Here is a 27,991-nt window from a genome sequence, read left to right as displayed (position 1 = left end):
AAAAATAAGAAAGTGAATAAGAAGAAAGTAGAGGAGTAGACGCAACATCAAACATAGAAACATAAACAACTTATAAATATACATATGGAAGAAAGCACAAAATGTGAGATCCAACCAAAAGCTGAAAACTGTAACGAAAAAAAAGATGGAAATAATACTGAAAAAGTTACAAAACATAACAATTTAAACAATTCCAGTGTAAATAAAAAAAACAAAAACAAGAACAAAAACAAGAACACGAACACGAACAAATATAAGCAAGCCAAAAAAACGAACGACTTAAAACGTATCAACAAAAATAAAAATAAAAAAAATAAAAAAAACGAAAAAAATAAAAGCAGTAAAAATGTAGGAAAAAACAAGAGAAATGGAAAGGGAGAACAAATTAATTCCATCGTCGATTTTTTGAAAAAAAACGAATCAAAGCGTGTGCAAAAAGAGGGTAAGCCAAAAAATAAAAAAAATTATTAAACATGGTAAAATGATAGCCACCACATTATTATTTTTATTTTTACAAACGTATAGGAATTAAAGAGTTGAAAAAAAACGGAGAAAAGCAGTCCGTAGAAATTAGCCAACAAAAAAGGGACAAAAAAAAAGAAAAAAAAAAAGAAAAAAAGAATAATAGCACTATTGAAGGTAAGAAATGTTATTTATATTTTCATTTTTTCACTTTTTCATTTTTTCATATAGAAATGGTAAAATAATATTATATATGTTACATTTTTTAGAGAAAAACGAGCGAACCGTATTTGTGGGTAATATCCCTTTAAATGACGTAAGCAATTTGAAGTTGTTAAAAATACTAGGAATTAACAAGTCATTAGTTGAATCGGTATAACACATTTTACACACATTACTTTCGTATTTTTATTTTGTATAATTTACATATACATATGGATGTCTATATACTTTTTTTATTTTAGGTACGATTTCGATCACTACCTTTGGAAGAAAAATATGCAAACAACAAGAAGCTTGGTGTCATGCTAAAAAAGTTCACGGTATAATAATTGGAAAAGTTCACCTACATATTTGCCTACTTACATATAGAACGTATGAACATGCTTGATTAAATAATAATTTTTATTTTTGTCACGAATTAGGATGTGAAGGATAACAAAAATGCATTAATACGGATGAAGAGGAAAGAAGATGTTTCTTTACTTTTGAAAAAAAATGTAATTTTTTTTTTAATTTAAAATAAAAAAGGAAAATAAAAAGTTTGTCATATATTGTAATAAATTCTTATGATTTATTTTTTTTTAGGGAACTGTATATAATGGATATGTTTTACGAGTAAACAAATTTGGTGACCAAAGTAATTTTAGTAGAAAAAAATCCGTATGCGTTAAAAATTTAGATAGGAGTTTAAGCGAAAAGGATTTGTATGAATTATTTAAGGGTGTTGACGAAATAAAAGGTGGGTCTATAAAGCCAATTTTTGTATGCACATATAGTGGTGAAAATGGCTCTATATTTTATTCATTTTATTATTATCTTTTTTTCTCACAATTTAGGTGTCCGCATATTAAGGGATTTAGAAAATAGCCAGTCAAGGGTTAGAATAAAAAATATGAAATAAAAAAATATGAAAAAAAAAAGCGAAATAAAAAAAAAGTGAAAAAAAAAATTTTTTTTTGTGTGCATTTTTCCTAAAAAGCTAGCTAGCTAGCTATACAAGATATGGTGAGTCAAGCTCATTTTTGTATTTTGCTTATTCACTATTTATAGGGTGTCGCTTTCATATTATTTGAGAATAGAGATTCCGTTAAAAAGGCAATAGATTTGTTCAACGGAAAAGAAGTAAAAGTAAGTCCTTGTTTTATTTAAAATGTAACTAAACTGATTGTATAAAGTCCATCTCATTTTGTTATGCATATTTCGCTATTTTTTTTTTTTTTTTTTTTTTTAGGATAGAGTAATTACTGTTGAAAAAGTATTACAGGAAAAAGAAAGCGATAAAAATGGTTAGTAAAAAAAAAAAAGCTTTTAAAGTAGTCTTGCACATTTGTATGCCGATTTAGTCAATGAACGAACGGGTGCAGACATGTAAAAATATACACACATATAAAGTATATGCATATTTCATTTATTTTTCTTTTTATTTATTTTAGACAAATCAAAGTTTGACTTTAAAAGGAGAGGGCCAAATAATTTTAAAAATTTTAAACCAAAAAACAAAAATCGTTTTAAACAACGCCAAAATTAGGGTGCCCCAATTAATGAACATAACAAGTTGCATAAAATACGAATAAGGACATAATGAAACTATTTTTTTCTATTTTAAATTAGTTTTATATTATGCTTCCATTTTATATAGTTACACACTTTATAAAGTATTCAACCTTGTTGTTGTTTAATTTGTTTATTTTCAAATTTTTTATTTACATTTGCTTATCATTTATTTATGTAATATAGTGGGAAAAATAAATTTAATTAAAATTTTTTTTAAAGTTAAAATTTTCTTTTTTAATTTGTTTCCACAACATATTCGAATTAAATATTGCATATTTCTATAAATATGCAGACAATTGTAAAAAACTTTGAAACTATAATAATGCTACCATCAATATTTTCATAATGAATATTTGCATATATATAAAACCTAATGTTTCAAAAATATTAATTTAATAAATAACATTAAAATTAAAATATGGTAGGGGAACATTTATTTATATTAAAAAGAAACAACTTTTGTGCTGCCTATGAATATATGGGTAATAATTATAAACACGTCGGAAATATGCATTATTGATAATTATATTTGTTAATAGTGTATTATATTTTCTTTTTAATTTTTTTAATTTTTTTCTTCAATATTTACAGATTTACCCTGATTTATAAGTAAAAAACATGTTGCAAATATATAGCATGCGAATTTTTTATTTTTTTTTAAAAATTATGTTGATATTTTATACTTTATTAACACATGTCAAGTATAATGTGTATATTTTATAAATTGAATATTTCACAAATTAATATATTGCATGTTTTACGAATGAAATACCTGCATTTTTATATGTATTATTTAAATACACGTATTTGTAAAAAAAAATATATAAACATTATTTTTCCCAGTACTTGACCCAAGATTTGTATATATAAATGCATATAGGGAGATTATTATAAATATATGTAGATTTTATTTTTTATTATTTTTTTTTGTTGTACTGTAGTATTTTATTCATAATGAAAACCATTGTTTTTTTTTCTTAACTTATTTGTATTTAAAGTTTTATAATAATTTTTTGTATGTTTTAAGCGATATATGGATGCATGTGCATATATGCGTACGTATAGTAAAAATTAAATAAATAACAGTAAAAAGAAAATTATAAAAAAAAATTACAACTAGTAAATAGTATTTAGTGTAATAGTATTTAGCATATAAATTATAATTCTATATAAAAAAGGGGTGTCATAATAGTGTGGTGTCGTATTGATTCAAATTGGTAATTGCAGAAGAAGATTGAATATATGAACAGTGTATAATAAGTCTTACAAACACAATAGAACAAGAATAAAATCGATCAAATTATAGAAGAATAAAAAATTTAAATAGGCAAAAGTGGGCATATACAATTTTATGAAGTTATTACACACATAAATCTTAAGTATCGCAAAAAATATCATTGACTTCATTTATTAATACAGTTAAATAGGATATAGAAAAGTCATAGAAGACCCACAAATTTTTTTTTTGTTTTTTTTTTTTCATAATAGCAAATATAGCTATCTAGCCATTTTATTAAGACATATAAATATATGTACATAATTTAAAAAAAAAAAAAAAATATGAACAAATAAATGAGACATACAAGGTGAAGAAGCAAATAACATATCAAAGAGTATATTACAACTAATATGTTTTCTTCTCTTAAAGAATAGTATGTGTGTGTATAGAAAAATATTAAATTTTTTGTAAATATTATCCATATGTTTGATAATTAACTTGATATTGTTTGGAGATTTTCAAAAAAAAAATGATTTATTCTTTGTAATTTTATGGCTATATTATATACCAAATTTTTTTGAAATATTTTCAATTTTTTCCCCAATTATTTCCTTGCATATATGCACACATACGCATTTATTCTCATGCCTGTGTGTAGCTAACACTAATCAATCTTTTAATTATTTGTATTTTTCTTGTTAATTTGTTTACCATTTCTTTTTTGATAATTTAATTTTTTTTTTGAAAATGCCATCATTAAAAGAAGAAGTCCCCTTTGAAAGTAGAGTTGCAGAGACTCATAAAATTCGAGCGAAATACCCAAACAGAATTCCAGTGGTATGTGAAAAAGCACATAGATCAAATTTACCCGAAATTGAAAAAAAGAAATTTCTTGTACCTATGAATATGTTAGTAGGTGAATTTAAATTTGTTTTACATCAACATATAAATCAAAGTGCGTATGGAAGTAATATGAAATTGTTTAGAGAAAAAACTATATATTTATTTGTCAATAATATTATTCCCAAAACAGGATTGTTAATGCAAGAATTGTATGAAATGTATAAAGACGAAGACGGATATTTATATCTTGAGTACAGTTGTGAAAGTTGTTTTGGATAAAAATAGCTAACCTTTTTTATATAGATACAAAATTGTAGGTAGCTATTAATACCATTTGAAAAATGCTGTGCATAAAATGGTAGTACAAAATTGAATACAAACATATGCTATATAAAGAGAGCCACCCAGGGAAAAAAGATTTGTAAATATATCAAGTTAAATTATATTTTATTGTAGACAAAATTTTGTATACCGAGATAATAAAACAACCATTTATTTTATTCATAGTGCTATGAATTCTATTAGAATGGATATTTAACAAAGGAATTATTATTCTTACTATATTTTTATATCATTAAGGGATAAAAAATGAATATATAGAATTATAGGGTATTTGTAGGTTTTATTATTTTCCATCCTATGTATGCACACAAATATATGTGTATATGCATTCTACTTATTTTTAAACTTTTAGTTACAAACAATACTTATGATATACTTTGATGTGTAAAAGGTGTGGCTCCTTTCAAGTACATATATAATTATTTATTATTAAAGATTTGAGGATGAATTAACTTATATTTTGGCGTATATATACACATACATATGCTTATACTTTTTAATAATGCTTATATTTTATTTTTATTAAAACTTATTTAATATTATGTCTATATATGTGATGCATGCATTATATCGCATATTTTTATTTCTTTTTATGAATATGCATAATTTTTATTGTATTTTATTTTATGTGGATATTTTCATGATCGCTTATGTTTAATTTTTGTCTTCACCGCATTGTAAATATATACACATATGCATATATATATGTATGTTTGTGTGTGAATATATGTTTTATCTTTTTTGTTTTTTTTTGAAGTTTGAATTAACTTTTAAAATTGTTATTTTACCATAAAAATATGTTTATTAGCATAAAACTAAAGCAACGAAAATAATGCTTTTTATGAAGTTAAGGAAAAAGTGGTATTTCGACGATTTCCCAAAATATTAATGCCACCTTATTTATTCGCATTTAATATTTTTTATGACCCGTTAATAATATTTGGGTAGCGGCCTTAAACAGGGTCACTATTTTATGACTTGTTCATACTATTGAAGTAGCAGCCTTAAATAGGGTCACTATTTTATGACTTGTTCATAATGCTGAAAGAAAAACTAAAGTTTGCGAAAAAGGTTAAGCGAATGGCTTAGCAATTTGAGGATAGTGCATTTCATTTATATCACCGCTAATATGCTTTGATGCATTTAATATGTCTTTATTTTCTTTCATAAAACACAGGTGCTTGTAAATTACCCCTTCCCATATATACCAAACCATAGTAGTGTACAATTCCCGAAATTACTACTATAATATTAATATTTTATTTTTACTTGCTTTTTTAAATGATTTATTTTTATAAAAATAAAATTGTTATTAACATTTTAAAGGTTTACAGAAAATGTAGGGATAAATTAATTATTCATCATACTGAAAGGGGTATAAAGAATGAGAAATAAATATATGGAATTATAAAAGGGAAAATTTTATTTATGGTTCAATCGGCTAATATAAATATGTTACAACATTATTTTAATTTTATTATTCCATTGTTTTAGCTATTTAGCTATTTTAGCTGTTTGGCTGTTTTTCGTGGCTTTATTTCGACGCTACATTTTTAGGTAAATTTTGTAGCGACCCTTATGCAGATTGCGAGCTGCAGCTGTGTAGTTATGAAACAAATTTTATTATAAATATGAATTAAAAAAAAACGACATGTAAATATATCTCTGTAGAAAACAAAAGAAAACGAATGATATTTGTTGAAAATGCTTCGTCAGCCGAAGTATGGAATAAATCCACACAGATAAATTTATGTGGTAAATCAAAAACTTTGATGAAATAAATATAAAAAAAATGTAGTTATATAAAATATTATTTCAGTTCATGTTTTTCTCCTTAACAGTATTATACGCCATTTGGTGGGTGTCATTTGTTATAAATAAAAAAATAATATTTGATCAAAATGCAAAAAAAATAAACAGTCAGTATTATATAAAAAATTATATACGGAAAAATGTTTTTGATGGCAAAAGTAAAGTTAGAAAAAGTATATTAAAATATAACAAGCTTGAGAATAAAGGATTTGATACCGATCCTAATTGTTGTAATGATAGTAATGCATGTAAAAATGAATATTATAAAAGCCATATAGAAAAAATATATAACGATTTGAATAGCTTGGCTACAAGAGATGATAAAACTAGTTATATTATTCAGGCAAGAAATCAAGATTGTAAAGACTATTATATACCTATAGATAGAAAAAAGTTTACTAATAAGAATATATTCGATTATACAAAAAAACAAAAATGTTATATCAATGAGCTTGGAAGTAATGTTCAATATGTATACATAAATAAGTGCAATTCGAATGTTTATATGGGTGTAGATATAGAACGACGGTGTTTAAAAAATAAGGAAGTAAAACCATGTCAAGACATGCCTAATGAAATACCCAAACTAACAAGTTCTGAAATGTTATTGTCTAATAATGAAGAAGCAAAAATTGCCGATTTACTAAAGATGAACGATATTAGTGGGATACAAAAAATTATGAAAAAAGAAAGTCTGTTAAAAAATGAAAAAATAAATTATTATATTACAATTGATGGAGGTAGTGATAATATTGTATTGAGTAATTTTCTTTACATATTATTAAAGGGAGCAAATAAATTAGATTTACAATTTTTTTTGAATTTCGATTTTAAAAAAATAGCTAGTGATTTTAAAAATATGTTTGAAATATATTTCAATACAGAACATATTGTAAATCATATTTACAAACGAATTTGCAAATTTTTTTTAAAAATCCATGAGACAGCAAATTTGAAAACAAGCGAAAAAAATATACCACCCAATTTTGACATAAATAAATATGAAAAAAAATTGTATTTTAGTAAAGATATGAAGATATATTGCTATCCTAAAGTAGCACATATGCTTAGTGGAGGAATAGATTCATTGATGGCTCTAATTTTGTTAGAAAAAAAAAAGTTTTATGTCGACAATTTTTATTTTAATTTTGCACATTATGATTGTAGTAAAAACGATTTAAAATATGTAAAAAATATATGCAAAAATCGAAATAATTTACATATTATTAATATAAATAATGAATATTATGAAAATGTGTTTTTACCAATGCTTAAAAGTTATTCAAAGGGAGAAGTGCCAAACCCAGATATTGTTTGTAATCAAAAAATAAAATATAATTTTTTATTAAAGACAATTAAATCTATATCTAAATCGAAGGGAACAGATTTCAATTACTCATACATTTCTACTGGGCATTATGCAATGATATCTACAAATGATGCACAAAATTGTAATAACATTTTTAATAATAATTTTCCATATGTTAAAGGAAAAATGGGAAATAAAAAAAATAAAAAAAATAAAAAGAGATATAAGCTAGTTGTTAGTAGTGACTTGAAAAAGGATCAAACATTTTTCTTATCGTCTTTTTCTGAAAAACAATTATCAAAATTTTTATTCCCACTAGGTTTGTATAATAAAAATGATATTAAAACGTTTATGAAAAAACATAATATTACAGATTATAATCCAAACGAAACGAAAGGCTTATGCTTGTATGGGAATGTAGATATGCATTCATTGTTGAGACTTTACTTTAAAACTGACGAGTGTAGCAACTTGCCGCCTTCTTCAAACAGTGAAACTGTGCGTAGTGAAAAGACGGCTGGTTTGGATGCACAAGTTTCGGGGGTAGACTTACATAGGTTTAAAAAAAATGATATAAAAGATTTTAATTTAAATTATGTAAATTATATTATAAATATAGATGATGGGATAGTTATGGAAAAAAATTCAGATATCCATTTGTATACTATAGGGCAAAACAAGCATATAACAACATATATACATGATCTATATATAAATCGATTTCAAAATAAAAAAAATAAAAAAAATATATTTTCTTCATGCCAATGGACGGTAGTTTATAAGAAAATATTACCAAAAGAGATCCAAACAAATGGTAAGACACAAATTATGGAAAATTTTATTTATGTTACAAAAAATTATTATGATAAACAATTTGATATTATAAAACGAAAGTGTAAATTAAAAAATATTAAATGGATTGAAGAAAGTAACAATGATGATATTCCAACTTATTTAAAAAAAATAAATAAAGATGGTAAAACCAAAAATAGTGTAATAATATTTGTGAAAATACGAAACAATGAAAAAATAAAAAAAGCTAAATTGATATTTGATAAAAATAATAAGGAAGGATATTTGGAATTAGAAAATCCAGACATCGGTTTATCACCAGGTCAGATCATTACTTTTTATTTACCTTTTATTATAAAAAAAAGAAAACAAACCCAATATATTTATAACCTAGATAAGTATTTACATCTTCCTATATACTACCATTGCGTTGGGACTGCAAAGATAAAAAATCAGTACCTCAACATTGGGATATACAAAAGAATAATGGAAATCCACAAAGCAAATAACCTCACCCTCTTTGGAAATTCACAAAGTAAATAGGTCACACTCTTTGGAAATTTATCGAAAAATATATTGCATACCCTATGATAGTAAACAAATTTTAATATAATGAATCATCCTAGGACTTTTCATTTTTTTCTCTTCCTTTATATGCGCACATTTAATGATAAATAAGTTTGGTATTTAAATTTTCGTATATATATAATAAGGTTTTATTTAAAATTTTTTTTGTTTAACTATTATAATTATATTTAAAATATGTAGTAAGCCTGTGCAAATATGGGCAAGCAGTATTGTACTTTTTATATAAGCTCACATAATTATATTCACTTATGTTTGTATATTATATAATTATTTACTTTTTGAATGTTTATGTTTTTTTTTTCGATTTTTTTTTCATATACTTTTTTGATAAACTATAAAACATGATTAAATAAAAATTAAAAAAAAAAATAATCTAAATTTTTTTGGGAACTAGATTGGCTTATTATCATATTATAGTACTACGTGTATTTGATATATCAAGTTATGCCGTATGTACTGTATACTATTTAATGTGTATTATGAAAAACGAATCGTTTAATATTCTTAAAAAGTATTGTTTAACATTTCTTAGCTATAAAATAAGTTAAACTAATTTGGTGAACATTTTTATAAAAGCATAACTATAAGGAAGGGATGCAAAGGCTGAAGATAACCATATACTAGGTGTGTGGATATACAAAAAAAAAAAAAAAAAAAAAATATATTTATATATATAATATACACAGCTCGAATGTACGTAGCATGACATAAGTTATCATAGTTGAAATAAAAAACGTGTGAAAGAATATGAACAAAACACGAGGGAAAAAGTACAGGGGGAAAAATCCAATGGATAGTAACCTGCTTAGCCACGTTGAGGCAAGCAGTTTGCAAAAAATAAATTCAAAAGAAATAGATGATGAAGTCGAAACAAATTCAACAAGTGAACTTAAAAATTTAGAAAGTTATGGAAATATCGAGGATGAAGAATATAGCCATGCAGATTTGACTAGCCAAAATACAGAAGCAGACAAAAAACATATTGAAACGGAAAGTGCTAGTGAAAATTGTCAAGAACAAATTGAAAACGAAGAAAAAACGAATCTTAAAGATGAGACTATAAAGAAGACAGACAAAAGGAGTACCATAGATAAACGTAAAAAACATGAAGAAAATGAAAAAAACAATAATTTTGAATTTGGTGAAAATATAAACGATACAAATAAATATGATATATTAGAACCGGAAAAGAAAATACGAAAATGCGCAAATGTTGAAGATAATGAAAATGAAAATGAAAATTGTACAAGGACAGAAAAAGTAATAAGGAATGTTGAAAACATTTTGAAAAACAGTGAAAAATATATTGGAACAGATAATGGAACTCCTAACAAAAAAAATAACATCAAAATAAATATTGATGGATTAGAAAATAGTGTAAAAATAAATAATATGAAAGAAAATCGTATGAATATAAATAAAAATGATAATCTTGTTTGTTCTAACAATTCTTCACTTCCTCTTATTATATATGGTATTTCTGAAACAATTGAAAAAATTATAACAATCGATAAAAGTAATGATATAAATAAAATAAAGATGATTGAGATTGTACAAGATTTAAATATACTTATGAAATCTTACTACAATATAATAGTAAAATGTGATTCAAGTTTAACCTTAACTGTTAATAAAATTAATGTATTATATAAGAATTATAAACATGTAGAAAATTATATATATGAAGAATTATATAAAAAAGGGAACTCAAAAATATTGGAAATGTTTGATGAAGATAAAATGAAAGATATTGATATTAGGCATGCAAATAAAAAAATAAAAAATGATGATCAACAAATTAATATATTTTCTTCAACGATGTATAGTTCAGATATTACTAATCCATCGATTGATTCGTCTATAGACAATAGTATTAATATAGAAAATAAAACGCTGAATCCAAATAATTTAAAAAATGCAAATAATCTAAACGATTTAATGATGGAAACAAATAAGATAGAGCAACTAGATGAAGATAAAAACCCAATAAATTTGGAACATATGGATGGACTTTCCATTTTAAACAAAGACAATAAAGAGGTAACCCCACAAATGATTAACAATGCTGAAAAGGCAGACAAATGCAATGATTTTAAAATATTTTCAAGTATTAATTCAAAGTCTACAACGATGTCAAGTTATAAAGATAGTGATAATGCTGATCAAATTGGGACCGAAAATGCAGAAAATAAAAATAATATTCAAAATAAATCCAAAGAACATAATAAACTTAAAAGGATGGTAAATAAGAGAGAGCACATTTTAAATAAACTAGAAAAATTAAATTCGCTTTTCTTTTTTATATTTAATCATAAAGGAAACATAATAAATTATTTACATAAAGAAATTAATTCTTGCATTTTAGAATTTGATAAAACATATAAATTGTACATACCCAGTTAGAAATAGCTTATCAAAAGGTTCAGACAATTCCGTATAGCCATTTTTGTACTTACTAAAATGCGCGCATTCTATTTTTTACGTTTCGTTTTTACGTTTTATTTTACGTTTTATTTTACGTTTTATTTTACGTTTCGTTTTACGTTTCGTTTACGTTTCGTTTTTTGTTTATGTACATGTGCATACTCAATTCATTTGGAAAGTTTCATCCACCGAATGGGTATGCACTTACAATAAACATCACCTAAATGTGATAGTTTGATGTTTTAAGTTTTTATTTTTTACGTCAATTTTTGTATGTTTTTCATTGTATTGCAGTTGTGTGTGTATAGATGGGACACACCAAAATGTGAATATGTTTCACTACTTGCATAATATTTACAAGAACAATTTATAATATTAAAATATGATATAATTTTTTTATTTTATCACTTATCCAATCGAATAGGTTCCCCAAAAATGTGTAATTATGTAAGTACACTTTTTAGGGTAACCTTTTAGTATATAAAACGTGTTCAAGAAAAATAAAAAAATAATATAATCATAACATGTGGATGTGCATAGGTTGTCATGCACGGCTGGGCTTCAAAACCGTTTCTGAGAACAGGTTAGAAATGTATTTCCAAATATGTTGGGTATCAATATTAGGGACATATGAAGGTTGACTTCGATTTTTTGTTTTTAAATTATAAACATATATATTATATATATCTTCTATATTTGCTAATTTTATTTCACTCATCCATAAATCGAACATTATTTTTTGTATCATATTATTTATTTCTTCAATCGGATCTTCAAGACAATTTGATATTTTCCTATCCTCTCTAATTTTACATCTTTCATTCAAATAAGAATAGTTATCTATAAATGTAAAGTTATCATGTTCGTAGTATTTCTCAAATGTATCTATATTACATAGTTCAGTTTTTATTTTAGTTCTATCTGTGTTCATATTAAAAAAAGAGTTATTAAAAATGTTTTTATAATATTGATAGTCAGGTATGATATTTTCAATTTTAAAAGTATTGTTATCATTTTCTTTTATGCCATAATTGATATATTTTGTTGTATTAGGATTGGATGTTTTATTTTTAAATAATTTATTTTCTACAGTCTTGTATAATTCAATTGCTTGTTTAAATATATCTTCAATGTTGAATCCATTTTGTTGATTTTGATGTATGTATAATGATTCGTTTCGTTTTATTAATCTTCCAACATCTAAAATATTTTTTTGAATAATTTTTATTTTTTCATCTATTTGATTATAAAATTTTATCATCAATCGAAGTTTGAATTCGTTTGAATCTTCATCCAGATATGAATATGCATCTATGATTAGGTCAGGACCAGAGGAATCATATTTTTCTTCAACGAAATCAGATCCATTTTCACTTATTTCAAAAATATTACCATCATATAATGTTTCCATATTTATTCTACCATTTACATTAGCCTGTACATCTTTTTCATCCTGAAATGGTGATAGATTAACTTTATCAATCTCATTGTCCTTGCTTGAGTTGTATTCGTTTATTTCTTCTTCGATCCTAATTTTATATTTATAAAACTTTTCCTTTAGTAATAAAAATTTTATTTTAGCTTGGTAGATGTTATAATTTGGAAACTTTATCAGATTGAACAGGTGGAATGTCTTTAGCCTACTCTCCTCGTTGTTTTCCCATTCATCTTCCCATCCTCTTTTGCTATGGACACTGGTGTGGAGATCATGGCTAGCATCCTTAGCAATTCGATTTACATACTTATCTTGATAAATGTGAGAGAGTAATATCCTTTTTGTTGTTTTTAAATTTTTCGATTTAAACATAAGAGAACGAATAACGGTAACCCAAGTATTAAACTCGTAAAGGCATTTACATGTTAATGTTATTTTTTTTTTTTGATTATTATATATTATACAAAAAGTAAAATTTTTTAATAAATCAATTTGATAATTTGAAAAAACAGGATCATTCATATTATTTATTTCTAAACTGTTAATATCTTTAAAATATATTTTACAGTCTTCTTCATATTTTCTTGATGAAAACCATCTTATATATTTTAAATTTTTACTTAAAATAAAATATCTTAAATGTGGGATATTAAAAATTGTATGTTTTAATAAGTTACTTCCTTCTTTTGCATATTCTATAGCTCTTAAAACTTCAGGGAAATTAAGAGGATTAATAAGTTCTTCAAAATTGTTTTCATTTCTTTTTTCATTGTTTATGGACAGGTTTTCGACTTTTTCTATTTTTTCCCTTTCATTGATTTGGGATGATTTATTGAGGTCTATTTTTTTTATTAGATATTCTTCACAATTTTGTATATTTCCAAAATCGTTGTAATAATACTCCTCTAATAGTTTGTAGTGAACGCCATATTGTGTTTCACATTTCTCTACGTTGGTTACATTTTCTTTTGCCAGCCTTTTTATTCGAACTAAATAGAAATCATCATTAATAATATTCATACAAAAATCGTATATACCTTTTTTTATATATTCTCTTTCCATTGTACTATCCCAAGTATAAGTTAATTGAGTTCCTTCATACCAAATATGAATTATGTTATCTTGTTCTGACTCTCGATATTGTGCATTCTGTTCGTATACTGTGTTGAAAATACTTGGGTTTACTACAGGGTCTAAATATATTTTGTTTGAAGCGTTAAAAAGAGAGCATTCTTGATCACTAATAAATATTTGGTGATCATTGGGGTTTCTCAAATTGGGGCCATCTTGAATGTCCATTAAAATTTGTTCTATAGATTTGTTTCGTCCGAAATTATTTTCATTTTGAATATTTTTTGTATTTGCACTAAAGTTGCTAGTGGTTCCCTCAACTTTTTCTAATCTAGTTTGATAGCGTCTTTTCAATTGCTTTAAGTTTTGTAAATTATTTGTATGGTGGTACTCTATTTTTTTTTTTTTTTTTAAATACTGTATATTTTCGCTTTCTTCGGCTTTAGGTCGTATCCATGTTTCTTTCGACGTGCTTTTATAAAACATTTCAAATTCGTTTTCAAAATCTGGATGTTTTATAGAAGATAAATTGAAATCATTTTCATTATTATTATTTATTTTTTTATCATAAAAGTTGTGAATTTGCATTTTTCTATTTTCACACTGGTGTTTTTCATCCATTCTTTAAAATGGTGTTAACAGACAGAAAAAAAGGAATAAGAAAAATACCGAAAAAAAAATTATATTAAAAACACCAAAAAATAATGAAAAACATTGCATGTTAGGAATAAGACGCAAATATGTGCCTTTCCTATAAATTGACATATAGACGAAAATAAAACAAAACAAAATAATACTTTTGAAGAGATAGAATAATTTAATTAAATGTGTGTAAAGACATATTGAAAATATTTAACATATGAGTAATATGCTTATAGTTATAGCATAACAAATAGCTTACAAATCTAGCTAAAAACAGAAATTGTTGAGAAAAAAAAAAACAAACCCATTTATTTCCTGTACAATTAAGGTTATTTTTAAGTTGACAATGTTTTAATAGCTACCTATTTTCAAATAAATATGTACAAGTAAAAAAAGCACACACACATAAAGTATGCATTCCTATTGTTTATTCACACATTTAGGGGTGTTAAGGAATGAATAAAATAGAATTAAAAATACGAAGGAAAAGGGAAAAAAGATTAAAAAAAATATGTACAAATCAGGTAAAAAATGTGCAAATTATTTAAAAGTATCAAAAAATGTATATTAATTATTTTTTAAAAAATATTAACAAATATTTTATATATAAAAATAATAGAATGTTGGAGAAATTACGTTTTTTTGTCATTAAAAAAAATATATTTAAATGATAAAGACAACGACGGGATTAAAGAAATAAAAAAGAATATTTAAAGAAAGGATGATTTTAAAATGTAAGTAATCAAACAAAAAAGAGAAATAAATATAGAATAAAAAACGAAAACATGAAAATGAAAAAAAGAAAAAAGAAATAATCAAAAAAAAAGTGTGAAAAAAAGAAATGAAGAATTAATGTAAAAGAAAATGATGGCCTATGAGAATATACATTGGGCTACTGAATTTCGGTGTCATAAAAATATATTCCTATTATTATACTTATTTTAACAATTATATAAATGGAAAAAAAGGGGGAAGAATATAAAAATTAAAGTATATTCATAATGTGCACAAGGAACCTATGTTTAGTTTGATAAATGTTACAATATATAATATTATGTGTTATAAAAAAAAAGAGAAAGGAAAAAAATTAAATAAGCGAGCCAAAAAATAAGTAAATAAATAACCAGAAAATAAACACCTTTAGGTTTGGAGTAAAGGATAATATATGTGATAAAAACGTATAATAAAAATTAGAAGATATTGGTACAAATATTTGAAATGAAGATATAATTCAAAATCAAATAAATTCTAATAATACTAGTGGGTTTATAAAATGCTTACATTTTTTATAGATAAATTTGAATCTATGAAAAAACAACGCACAATTAAATGCCATTTGATTGTTTACACATTTGTATAAATTAAAATGTAATGATACGCTCGTTACATTGATAATTTATATTCTTAATAGCATGCGCATGTAGTTTCTCTGTTATACATAAGTAATGTCAATGCATATTTTAGCATATGAGAATCGATTTCAAATTTATGGAATGAGAAAAAAGAGAAAACTTTCCTAATATTTTCAAAATATTATATGCTTTATGAAAAAACCAATTTAATGTTTCAAGCAAAAAGGGAATTCAGACGTAGGTAATGTAGATTGTACATTCCCTAAGAAAGATTTGGTTTTTGTGCTCCCGAAAAATTTTAATAATATTTTTATGGAAAATGGAAAATAATGGGATAAACATACCTGCGGGAATGATAAATGATGCATATTTTTGCAAGACCATCAAAGCGGAATTAAAAGTATAAATTGCACACTATGTATATATATATTAATTTGTTTGCTTTATTTATTGGCACCCATTAATCATGTTAATTATATAGCTTCATGAAAAGGCTAGCAAAGCATATTTTGTGTTTTTACACTTTCAAAAAGTGGAAAGAGCTCGATACAAATGTGCGCACTATTTATTTCTGTAGACATGTATGCTCATATTTACACATGGTTCTTCTTTTTTATAGAAATTAACAGATGAATATTTGAAAAGGGTCAAAAATAATTTCCTATCCGATTATATATTTAAGACCGAAGTTTTTTGTATATCATTTTTTTTCATTCCCCTGATAGCTGGAAGGATAGTTTTACAAGGTATTTTAAAATGAATACATAATAATATTTACATTTAAATACCGATAGTTTGGGTGGCATTCTAAATGATATGTGCTTGTTGTAGATTTACTACTAGGTCATTATCATTGTGTTTATTTTTAAATTATATTATTTTTTGCCAGATAACAATGTGATAAGCCCGCATTGCTTAACTGCCCTATTTATACTAATAGCGTTTCTATTGCTTATTTTTTTGTTATTATATTTTGAAATAAATGAAGCCCAGGTAATAAAAAAATTTAATAATGATAGTAGCATGGAAGTAATCACACGATTTTTCCGAAAATTTATTATACGCCTTACTACATTATATTTATGTTATAAAAAAATGGCGTATTATTGTATATGCATTAAAGCAGTATGGGGGTATATTTCCATGTGTTTGGAGCCCTTGTTTAGACATAAACTTAATTATTTTCGTACTATATGCATTTTATTTTTTATTATGTTCAGAACAGAGAATTTGTGAAAAAAATAGAGAAAGCAAAAAGCATTTTGTCAGTTCGAAGTATTTTAAAAAACAAAAAAGACGACTCTCATTTTAATTATTTAACAACATCGAATTTTATATTTATTTTGAGAAACAATAAGTGGGAACTTTTACCGAAAAATTTAGTAAGAAATAAAATTTTTATATGTGTGTGGCAACAAATTGCCATATAAAATATATGTTAGTGTGTATTACCATTTGGTTATATTAAATTATTAGCCCATTTACCTGAACGTTCATATTTTTTTTTACCTTTATTATTAGCTAATAAAAAATGACGTCTTTTTATTGCATGATGGAGATTTAGTACCATGCCGATGCGTAGAATATAACATATATGAAAATGGTATGATTTATATTCAATTATTTTTTAACATTTTTTTCAAATGTTTATGAAGAACTACAGCTGCACACACCTGACTATGGCATGTGTAAACTTATAGCTAGCTATTTATTCCCTTTTTTATGTTTTATTTGCAGTTTATGGAAAAGAATACCAACGTAATGAAGTATTTATGGCTATGGACAAATATCGAATAAGTACTAATATAATGACAAAGTATTCAAAAGATGAGAAAAGAGAGTATCTTCCATCTTTCCACCTTTATGCCTTCGTATCTTATGACAACGCATCAATTTACATAATTAGAAAATATATTAACGAAAAATTCGATAAAAGCAAGAGCTCAAAAAGTAAAGAAAATCTGAGGAATGTTGTATTAGAGGAAAGAGTCCATGCAATATTTATTTACATATGGATGGTTATTTTTTCGCTATCCACGGCCTTGATGCTTATATAGTAACTAGCCAAAACATAAAAAAAAAATAAAAAAATTAACAAAGCATCTTTTATGCCTTTTTGAGATACATAAACACATTTAAATCTTAATAATTCGCATCATGCTGATCATTATATTTTTTTTTTATCCTTGAATAGCGTTTCTAACCTTCGAAAAATTCATGATATTCCCCAATATCTTTTAATTTATTGGTTGGCCTACACCGTTTTAATGTCCATTTCTATACTCCCATTTATCCACAGGTAAAGAGAAAATATTTTTCGGTTTGTAGCTTGCTACCAAACAAGAGCATCCGCAGAAAAATTATAAATAGATAATTGCATATGCTTGATTGTTATTCTTTTGGGCCCCTTTAGTCGTATTTATGTAAAAAAATATTTGCATTTTTATTTCGTTCACAACTTTTATAGAATATTTTCAGAATTGATTTATGGATACTGTTCGTCATTGAGCATGTCATATGAAACCTATTTTAAAGATATGACAAGCTATGAAAGAAAAAGTTTTACTTCCTCATTTGATTTATCATCGGCAACAGAAAATAGTTCCTTTGTTATGGAAAAAAAATTTGCATTATTTTATACTCTCAAAAGTATTTTTCTTTTAATCTTCAAGGTATGTCCTTTTCTTTCTGGAAATATTTTAAATGTTTATAGCAATGGAGATACGATTATAATGTGTGTGATAGGTATAGAAAATATATAAACATATTTTTTTTTTGTAGGGAATAAAAATAAATAAGTGTTATCTAAACATTTTAAGTGACTGCTCAGTATTATGTTTTCTTGACAGTAATGGGATATTAGTAAATGCAAATCATAGTGTTAAAGAAATATGTATATATAATCAGTTAAATACTAAGAAAAATGTAAATGAGAATAATGGCATGAAACAATTTCATAACTATTATAATAATATGCTTACAATCATTGATATATTTATGGATAATAAAAGTATGTATGCCTACCAACGAATACAGAATATCAAAATTTTACATTCGTTATTTTTAATATCGTATTTTACCCAATTGCTTAAGTATATTAAGTAAGTTCATTCGAATTTGTTTCTAACCGTATATGTGTATAAAATGGTTCGAAGTATTTTTGTCTTTTCTCTCTCCCCATTTTTGTGTTTGCAGTTTAATTATCACTTTGTTTTGCTTTTAACAGGAATTTGGACGACTTTCAAAATAATATATTAAATTATATGAACGACCAGGACTATAACCATTTATATACTTGCATGTGTGACATTGGAAATATATCATATCCATACAACAAATTTTCTTTTCGAATGTAAGGGAGATTAAAAAAAAATTATATGTATATAGCCCATGTTTAGGGAGCAGTTTTAATTTGTACGTCCTTTGACTTTACAAACCCCATGAAATATTATTTATTTGTGTAGGTTATTCTTTTGTATTGAAAACAAAAGTGACTATGAATTATACAAAAAAAAAAATTTAGAATTAAAAAGAAATAAGAAGGCAAAAGTAGATGGGGAAATACCTTATCATGTTGACAAAAATGAAAAAGGAAATGAGCTCGGAATAAATATATATGACAATTTAATAACGAGAGATAATTTTGTTTTTATTTTTATTTTATATGAAAAGAAGAAAAATAAATATCATATGTTTTTTAAGGTAATAATATTTTACTCTACCTTTACACAGGTTTAGTAGACTAATTTATAAGTAGAATATGTATACATAGTCTATTATTGAATTCTTTTTTTTTACATTTGTGGGTGTATTTTCATTTTTGTTTATGAATTTGATGTGATTTTTTTCGTAGGGTCAACTGGATGCCCTTGTTAGCAAATGTATGTTTTATTACGACGGGAAAGTTATAAAGAAGTTGAAAAGGCGGAAAAAAAAAGTGTTAAAAATTTTAAATATGCAATGGATTTCGTCAGGTTGGTGTTGCAAATTTGTCATTTCGTATTGCGTGATAACAAAATAAGGATGTAATAAAATTCAAGTTTGTGTATGCCATATTTGATAATTTTGTTTGCAGGACTCGAGAGTATTTGCTTTGCATATAGACCTCTAAGTACTGATGAAATAAATTATTTAAAAACCAATTTTACAAAAAATATATATATATTAACGATAAACAAGCGAAAAGTTTACAACATCAAAAATTTTTATAATGAACCAAATTTCCCTTGCAAAGAAAATGAAAGGTTTCTTTCTCATTTGATTTCCACGAGTATTTTTATTGGTAATAAAATTTTTTTGTTTATTATGTTGAAAATTTATGTACGTGCATGTAACTTTTTTCAATCAATATAATTATCAAAGAAATGTGCATATAAAAAATGTGTCAAACCTATGTATTTCTTTTTTTTTTCATTTTCAGGAAATTCGGCAGTGAAAATTTTAACGAACAATGATATTCAAGCTCGAATAAATGACTTTTATGATGTAATTTTATAAAATAATGGAAACATAAACTATGCATGTGAATACTAGCTATGTAAATAAGTCTGTTTAATTGTGTGTGCAAAAGTTATAGCAATATAAAAAGGAATAAAAATTTTCATGGTGTTTTGTTTAGGCTGGAATACGATTTGTATATTTCAGTACCAAAGATCAAATAAATACAAGAAATACTTCCAACACATTGGGAATGGAAACAAACTGGAATACCTCCATTTCGTTAAGTCTTACTGACAAGTTAGTAATAAAAATAAATATTAAAAAATTATCAAGGTTTATTTTTTCATTTGCAAATATTAGTAATAGACAACCATTTAACGAATTAAACTGCTCATTATGGCTTCTAAACTTTTCAACATTTTAGATCGAGTTTTAGAAATAGGGATGGGAAAGTGGTTATTCCAAGTGGAATAAATAATATTAAAACACATATACAAGAAGTAAAAAAAGAAAAAAAATTGCATAGCCGTACATGGATTTGTCATTAAGCTAGCATAGTACATATATATTATTTCAACTTTTTGATTTTCAGGTTGATGATATTCCCCTTCGAGTTTCTTCCTATTCAGGATGCAACCAATTTAACACCGCTGAAATGATCAAAATATTACTGGTATATATATAAGTTTATTGTAGCACTTTTGTATATTTATGTGTGTGCAATTTTATTTCTTAAATGTGCATTTTTACATTGCAGGCAAGGTATTATGGGTATAAATAGCTAGTTCATTGCCCTTTTTACATGTACTGTACATGTTTATTAATCTTTTGTACATTTTTAATTGCAATTTTAACAGGAAAATAATGAAATAATAACATGTGTTGGGAATAGCTTGAATTGTTGCAATTTTGAACTATACAAATTATGTAATTATTCTATATCTGTGTTGTTACCTTATAATAACATATGTAGCGATTGTTATGGAAAAAAAGAAAGAAGTAATCCTTTTGGAAGATCTGCTATAAATAAAAACCCACTAATATCTTATTCATCCTTTGTAAATAGTTTCCCCTGCAACTTAACAATTGAAAAAAATATATTGGGTAATATGCAAAAGGAAAAATTAAAATATGTTTTTACCAACCATTTGAGACATTCAAATTTAGTATGTCATTTTTTTTTATTTTCTTTTACCATTTTGTAGATTTGTCCGAGAATATAATGGAATTAGTTTACAAATTGCTGAAAAGCTCGAGGATTTACAAAAAAAATTTGTCGATATCGATGTTTTATTTTTATTTTTATTATTGCTACCTGTCTTTTTTATTATTTGTTATTAATATATTTTTCCTTCCGCCACTTATATCGGTAAAAAAAAGCGAAAAAGAAAATGAAAAATTGCATAAAGGCATTTTTATCAATAAAATATTTATATATATATATATGTAAATATAAGTAGCTGATCATATTTTTTCATTTATTTATTTGGGAATTGCAGGTATGGGATTACCTATTACTCATCTTGTTTATAATTCCGATACTTTCGATATCACTTTTAAATAATAATAATAATTCAACAATTATGAACGATATTCCTGATAAAGTAATAAGTATCGACTTTTTGGTGAAGAAGCTGGTAAGTTTAATTATGTGCCAATTATTATTTATATAAAATGTTATTTTATTTTTTCATTTGTGTAAACGTGTGTGTATAAAATAGTTGTGGAGACTTATATTTTCTTTTTTTTTTTTGCTGGATAGTTTTTTTTCCTAATTCGATGGATTTCCTTTCTAACATTTTCAATAACAGTATCCGTATATTATATACACATATTAAATGATACGTTTGTGGATAAGTATGTTGTAAAGGGTGTATTAGATCCTGATAAGTTGGAAAGTTTGGGTCAGAATTTTATTGGGGATGTTATACATTATTGCTCAAAAAATATTAACATAAGTAGGGAAAGGCTCGCAAATTTTGAAAAAGTTTATATATTTGTGATATTTATATGGCTAGCCAATTGGCCCTCTTTTGATATATGCATGGACATATTTTTCTCGTTGTTTTTTTTTGCAGCATCGTTGTATAAATGTAACATATTTATGCACAAATTATCCGAAAACCAAAATGCGGGCGCATATAATATTGGGGTTTCAATGATTAAGCAATATCAAATATTCTTTTTTTTTTCATTTTCGCTATTTTTTTTTGTATCCTCTTTGTCCTATAGCGACAAGTACGTCATAAAAAATGTGGGATGCATTACAAATCGATTGGCATGAAATAAGATATGATATGATATGACAAAAAATATCGAGCAGAGGTGTTGACACATTTTGCTTATTTTTACTTTTTCTTAGGTATGAGGGATTGTTTAAATTAAGTTGCATTCAAAACTCAAAATCCTACTATTCATGTTTGGTTGTCTATCTTATTTTAAGTCTCCTATATGTGGCTTTTCGCATATATATGTTACCAATTTATTATATAAAGCAGGTAGGCATAGAAATGACATAGTATTTCATTTGGGCTGCTTTATTTTTCAAATTGTTTAATACGTTCCTTTTTGATGTTTCCCTTTTTGTAGTACCCGGACACAACCCTAATTCTACTGCTGGCAGTGTTTAGTGTGATCTTACTAGTAATTAATGAAACGTTAAAGCGAATAGAAGAAAAAATAAAAATAAATAGACAAAAATATTTGAAGGTTTTATTTGGAACGCGTTTAGGAATGTGGAGTCCAAAGTAAGAGTGTTGATAGGGAAAAAAAAATTGCAAAAAATGCAAGCTAGCTATTTATTAGTTAATATATATAACTAAGAATTTTTTATTATGCATGTATGAGTTAATTTTTTAATTTGTTTTTTTATTGTATACATTGTACAAACATAAATAAAACTGACTATTTATATGGCAAGTTAGTATGGCTACTAAACTATGCACATATGAACGTTATTTAAATTTACGAAATTTTTGTCAATTTTAATGAATGCCCTTCCTAAGCACTTTGCATATTTCGAGTTTAACAAAGCAAAGGTGGGGTTGCCCTATTTGATATTGCCTATAGAGTGGCAGTATATTTTTCAAAATTTTATATTATCTCATATTTTCGTTACAATTGTTATTATTGAAATATATGTGTTTACAATTAAAATGAAGGCATATATATGTACGCATGCATATTAAAAAAAAAAAAACGAAGAAAAAATATTTCAAAAATATATTTCAGATTTGCATAGATATATATATATTCATTAATTATATCATTTGGTCTGGTTATTATTTCTATTGTCAATATTTGTAGTTCTAGAATGCTTTTATATGTTTATTCATTTGTTTTAATTATATCTGAATCTCCAACATCAGTTATGACTAAGCAACTGATACGAAATAATTTACCACAGGCAGTTCCTAAATCATTATTGTCACCATGGTAATCATGAACACCACATTTTGAAAGCATCGCATAATATTCGATCACACTTCTTTGGATAGGTGGGCAGTTGCTGCTAACAATTACTAGTTTGCCTACAAATTGTCGTAAAAAATGGATGTATATATATATTGTCATTATATAACAATTTTAAAGGGAAATAAAATGTATGTACATATTGAGTTTCTTATAATAATTAAGGCGATATTTTTTAATAAAAAATAAATTCATTTTGAGAAATGCATACGGTATTAATACATACATATATACATGCATATATATATATAACAAATTAGAGGGATTAAAAAAAATGAATGTACCTTTTCCTGTTCTTAAAGCTTTTAAACATGATTTTCTTCCAAATTGATATTTTCCTGATTTCATGACAAGTTGAAGTTTGGAGTTGATATTATCTCCTACACTCTTCTTTGATTTTTTTGCCATTTTGGGATAATTATTAGTTATAACAGTAAATTTAAAAGAGTTAAATTATTAATAAAATTTTATATATACAAGATTGTGCCTTCAAGCATACAGTATATTTTTTTTTTCTTAATATGAAAAAAAGTTTTTCCTAAAATATAAAATTTTTTTTTTATATATTTCAATTAAAAAAAAATTAAGATATTAAAAAAAAAAATAAGGGGTTTGAAATGGGTATAAGAAAAAAGGAAATAAGCAATTATCCTATGCATATATATTATATATATATAATATTATTATTGCATTTTATGTAATAATAACATTACGTAGAAAGAATTTAAAAAAATAATTAATTCAAAAAAAGGGAATTTATTGTATATAATAAGTATAGTAGTATAATAAAAATTATATAGTATTTGTGTCGTGTATACAATGATATATATATGTATTAAACATACACTTAACTGTTTTTTTATTTGGGGTAATGCGCATATTTTATATAAAAATACCTTGCAATGGCCTATCCATATGCTTATTATAATTAACAATTTTTTATTATTATTTTATTTTTTTCATTGCCCAACCCTTTTAATAATAGGAATATGCTTGTGCTTAATAGGAAGGTTGAAGGGCTTTATTGAGTTTGAATTAATTTAATTAAATTAAAAATTTTTTCTATAAATAATGGATAATGTGATAAATAAAATATGAATATTTTTCTTAATTTATATTTAATTAATAAATGATAAAAAAACTTAAATTTGTATAGTAATATGAACGTAAAATAGTAAATTTTAATTTTAAAGGGTATTACAAATATAATAACGTCATATTTTTTATTCACCCCTTATAAGGCTCTTTGGGGTTTGCCTTTTTTTGTAAGGCCAAATTAAATACCCGCATAAAAACATCCCATAAAAAATAAGCTGTTACTAAGTATATTTAATATTTTGTTCTGTAAATAATTTAAAATGGAAAATAAGTTCGTATTTAATTTATAAAAGAATTATAATAATTTTTTATAGCATTACTACTGCTAATGATAATGACATATAAAATTGTTTGCATATTTTATGATTAATTAGTATGTATATAAAGTAAGGACCATTTGTTCTATAGCTATTGCTATATATATGTATATAGGGATATCCATTTTTCATTTTATACAAAAATTATAAAATAATAAACATTTTCAAGCATATTTCACACATACTATATAATGTTCCCATATTTTTTTATCAGTTAAAGCATTCGAAATAACATTGTTTTTAAGATGGCATTATGCTATAAAGCCTTTAGGTTTGATAAAGGTGTTGCATTTGTTTATTTACTATCTTTTGAAATATGTTCAACAGTTTTAGAATATGACAAAAATGGGAAATGCATATATGAACATTTTATGTATGATAATTTGTAGAACAAAGTTGTGGAAATACAATAGTATCTATATATAAATATATTTGTTTTGGTTATTTTGCAGTTAATTTTTTTGCATATTTTTTAGAAATTTTATAAAAACAGTATGGTTGCTTATTATAATGCAGTTCTATTGGTTACATTCTTTGGCATAATGGACAATTGGTTTATAAAATGGTGTAAAATAAAAAATCGAAAAATAAGTTATTACTTAAAATTTACAAATAGCCCATTGTAGGATGCAGAAATTAATAATAATTATTATATGCATTCATTTTATTATTGGTGTAATTAAAGGAGAAAGTTAAGATATATATATTTTTTTGTAGAGATAATATTCTTTTATTTTTTGGTGTATGCTTAATAATAAAAGGAAAAATTTTAATTTTACACCTAAAACAAAGGAAAGGCACATATATATATTATACCTAACTATTGTATATTTAAACTTTAGTAATTTATATTTATTAACATGTACATGTCAAAATGTGAAAACAGCTATTAAAATAAATATTTATTCTTAAAAATTGAATATTTTTTATGACATGTACATATTTTTTTTTTTTTGTACATGTAGCATGTAAAAACGTTGGGTTATAAATTATTTGCTAATCATATAATGACTTAAAGAGTGTATATGGATAAGCTTCATATTCATTTTAATTAAAATACGGAATTTTTTTATTAAAAATTAAAGCATATTTTATGATTATATTGAAAAATATAATTGCTAGTGTGCATGCGTTTTTTTTTATAAGCCCAAGAAAAAAATATGTAATATAGGGATACAATTAAGTAATGAACAAATCTCACAAAAAAAAAATAAAAAAAAATGTATTTTGTAAAATTATCATTTTTATATAAAAATATTATATTAAAAATACTAGAATTATTATATGTGTTATTTAAAAAAAAAAAAAATATTAAGGTCTATGTGTATATTTTTAAGTTACAACAGTAAGTTGCATTAAGAATATTACGATTGTTAGATATGTACATATAATGCACTGTCACCTTTTTTTTTTATTTTCCACATGTATGTTCATGTATATAATTAATAATACAATTTTGTTCAATATATTAATTGTTTATTTGTTATAAAGTTTTAAAATACGTTTTTTATGTTATGCATAACACATAATTATTTGTAATGTTAATAAAATTGAGAGCATATAAAATAAGCCCCCAAACTTAAATATAAAGATTGTGTACCATTGTGTATAAGTACCTAAAGTTGTTTATTGTATGAACAGTTAATAATATTTTCATTAAAAAAAAATAAATAAAGCTATATAAAAAAAAATATATTATTTTGTATTTCACAGGTGATTTGCATATTATCGAGATATTTATTTTTATATGTCCTTTGTCCATTATAAAGAGTTTCTATTTAACATTTACTAAATATATTATATATATACTTATAATGAAAAAAATAAAAATAAGTAATATAAAAATTTTTCATCATCAGAGTGATAAACTTATTTTAAGAAGAAATCTTTACATTTAAAAATTTCTCTTTTTTATTTATTGCTTATGTGTTTTTTATTCTCTTTTATTTAAGCATTTTGTTTGTTACATGATTCTCTTCCTAATTTTTTATTTTAATTAAGGAATGATATCTTAAATAGGAATGTATAGATAAACTGATTGCACACATTAAATTTTTTACATTTAATGATAAATTAATTTTGGTGTCCTTCATTATAAATTTTTTATTTTTGTAAAAAAGTATAGTGGCACCTTTCATACAAACACACAACCTGTGGAATATTATTTTTAATGACATTTAGATCCACAGAAAATCCAAATAGATATATATATATACATATATGCATAATATATACATTACTTGTTGCTTAGCATAAATATGTTTTCACATTTATTACGTGATATGTCTGTTTGTGTGTTTCATAATTAAAGAGATATACAGTTTTTCCTGTATGTTTATATATGTGCTAATTTGTATTTTATATAAATTTTTACATGCTTAATATTTTTATACACATTATATCGTTCTACATATTATATGTTGTATTAATCATAGTTGTTCTTGTTACACAAATATTTTTCTTTTTTTTTGGAGACATGAAATAATGTGTTCCTTAAAAGTAAAAGAATATAATAAATTTATTTCTGAATAGAATAGAGTATTATTGTTATTAATAAAAAATATAGACATTGTTATTATTTTAACAACCTTTTAATGT

The 27,991-nt window shown here is 24.4% G+C and overlaps 7 protein-coding genes across 7 annotated transcripts; 5 read left to right on the top strand and 2 right to left on the bottom strand.

Annotated features, from left to right (window-relative positions):
* Positions 1-84: 84 nt before the first annotated feature.
* PCHAS_0504300 (RNA-binding protein 34, putative) lies at positions 85-2,212 on the top strand (the record flags this gene model as incomplete). Its single annotated transcript, XM_016800101.1, has 10 exons — positions 85-442; positions 526-639; positions 732-835; positions 927-1,004; positions 1,107-1,181; positions 1,270-1,423; positions 1,521-1,561; positions 1,735-1,812; positions 1,916-1,970; positions 2,118-2,212. The coding sequence occupies 10 exons, from the start codon at positions 85-87 to the stop codon at positions 2,210-2,212; spliced, it is 1,152 nt and encodes a 383-aa protein (XP_016655148.1).
* Positions 2,213-4,204: 1,992 nt separating this feature from the next.
* PCHAS_0504200 (autophagy-related protein 8, putative) lies at positions 4,205-4,579 on the top strand (the record flags this gene model as incomplete). Its single annotated transcript, XM_740257.1, has 1 exon — positions 4,205-4,579. One exon carries the CDS (start codon positions 4,205-4,207, stop codon positions 4,577-4,579), a length of 375 nt encoding a protein of 124 aa, XP_745350.1.
* A 1,885-nt stretch (positions 4,580-6,464) lies between these two features.
* On the top strand, positions 6,465-9,098 carry PCHAS_0504100 (tRNA methyltransferase, putative; the record flags this gene model as incomplete). Its single annotated transcript, XM_740256.2, has 1 exon — positions 6,465-9,098. One exon carries the CDS (start codon positions 6,465-6,467, stop codon positions 9,096-9,098), a length of 2,634 nt encoding a protein of 877 aa, XP_745349.2.
* A 792-nt stretch (positions 9,099-9,890) lies between these two features.
* On the top strand, positions 9,891-11,546 carry PCHAS_0504000 (conserved Plasmodium protein, unknown function; the record flags this gene model as incomplete). The annotated part of the gene is made up of 1 exon (XM_738095.2): positions 9,891-11,546. One exon carries the CDS (start codon positions 9,891-9,893, stop codon positions 11,544-11,546), a length of 1,656 nt encoding a protein of 551 aa, XP_743188.2.
* Positions 11,547-12,111: 565 nt separating this feature from the next.
* Positions 12,112-14,694, bottom strand: PCHAS_0503900 (conserved Plasmodium protein, unknown function; the record flags this gene model as incomplete). Its single annotated transcript, XM_733343.2, has 1 exon — positions 12,112-14,694. The coding sequence occupies one exon, from the start codon at positions 14,692-14,694 to the stop codon at positions 12,112-12,114; it is 2,583 nt and encodes an 860-aa protein (XP_738436.2).
* Positions 14,695-16,386: 1,692 nt separating this feature from the next.
* Positions 16,387-23,258, top strand: PCHAS_0503800 (conserved Plasmodium protein, unknown function; the record flags this gene model as incomplete). The annotated part of the gene is made up of 24 exons (XM_016800099.1): positions 16,387-16,467; positions 16,687-16,813; positions 16,957-17,060; positions 17,288-17,449; positions 17,589-17,670; positions 17,805-18,123; positions 18,262-18,366; positions 18,535-18,739; positions 18,849-19,168; positions 19,294-19,419; positions 19,532-19,769; positions 19,921-20,041; positions 20,143-20,349; positions 20,488-20,552; positions 20,686-20,804; positions 20,932-21,007; positions 21,100-21,180; positions 21,365-21,611; positions 21,713-21,876; positions 22,007-22,144; positions 22,270-22,465; positions 22,586-22,745; positions 22,870-23,005; positions 23,097-23,258. The coding sequence occupies 24 exons, from the start codon at positions 16,387-16,389 to the stop codon at positions 23,256-23,258; spliced, it is 3,741 nt and encodes a 1,246-aa protein (XP_016655147.1).
* Positions 23,259-23,834: 576 nt separating this feature from the next.
* Positions 23,835-24,386, bottom strand: PCHAS_0503700 (60S ribosomal protein L30e, putative; the record flags this gene model as incomplete). Its single annotated transcript, XM_732414.1, has 2 exons — positions 23,835-24,037; positions 24,263-24,386. The coding sequence occupies 2 exons, from the start codon at positions 24,384-24,386 to the stop codon at positions 23,835-23,837; spliced, it is 327 nt and encodes a 108-aa protein (XP_737507.1).
* Between the last annotated feature and the right edge of the window lie 3,605 nt (positions 24,387-27,991).

This window comes from Plasmodium chabaudi (assembly GCF_900002335.3).
Source record: "Plasmodium chabaudi chabaudi strain AS genome assembly, chromosome: 5".
NCBI classification, from domain to species: domain Eukaryota; phylum Apicomplexa; class Aconoidasida; order Haemosporida; family Plasmodiidae; genus Plasmodium; species Plasmodium chabaudi.
The sequence above is the reverse complement of the archived record's forward strand: the minus strand, read 5'-3'. Positions and strand labels throughout refer to the sequence as shown.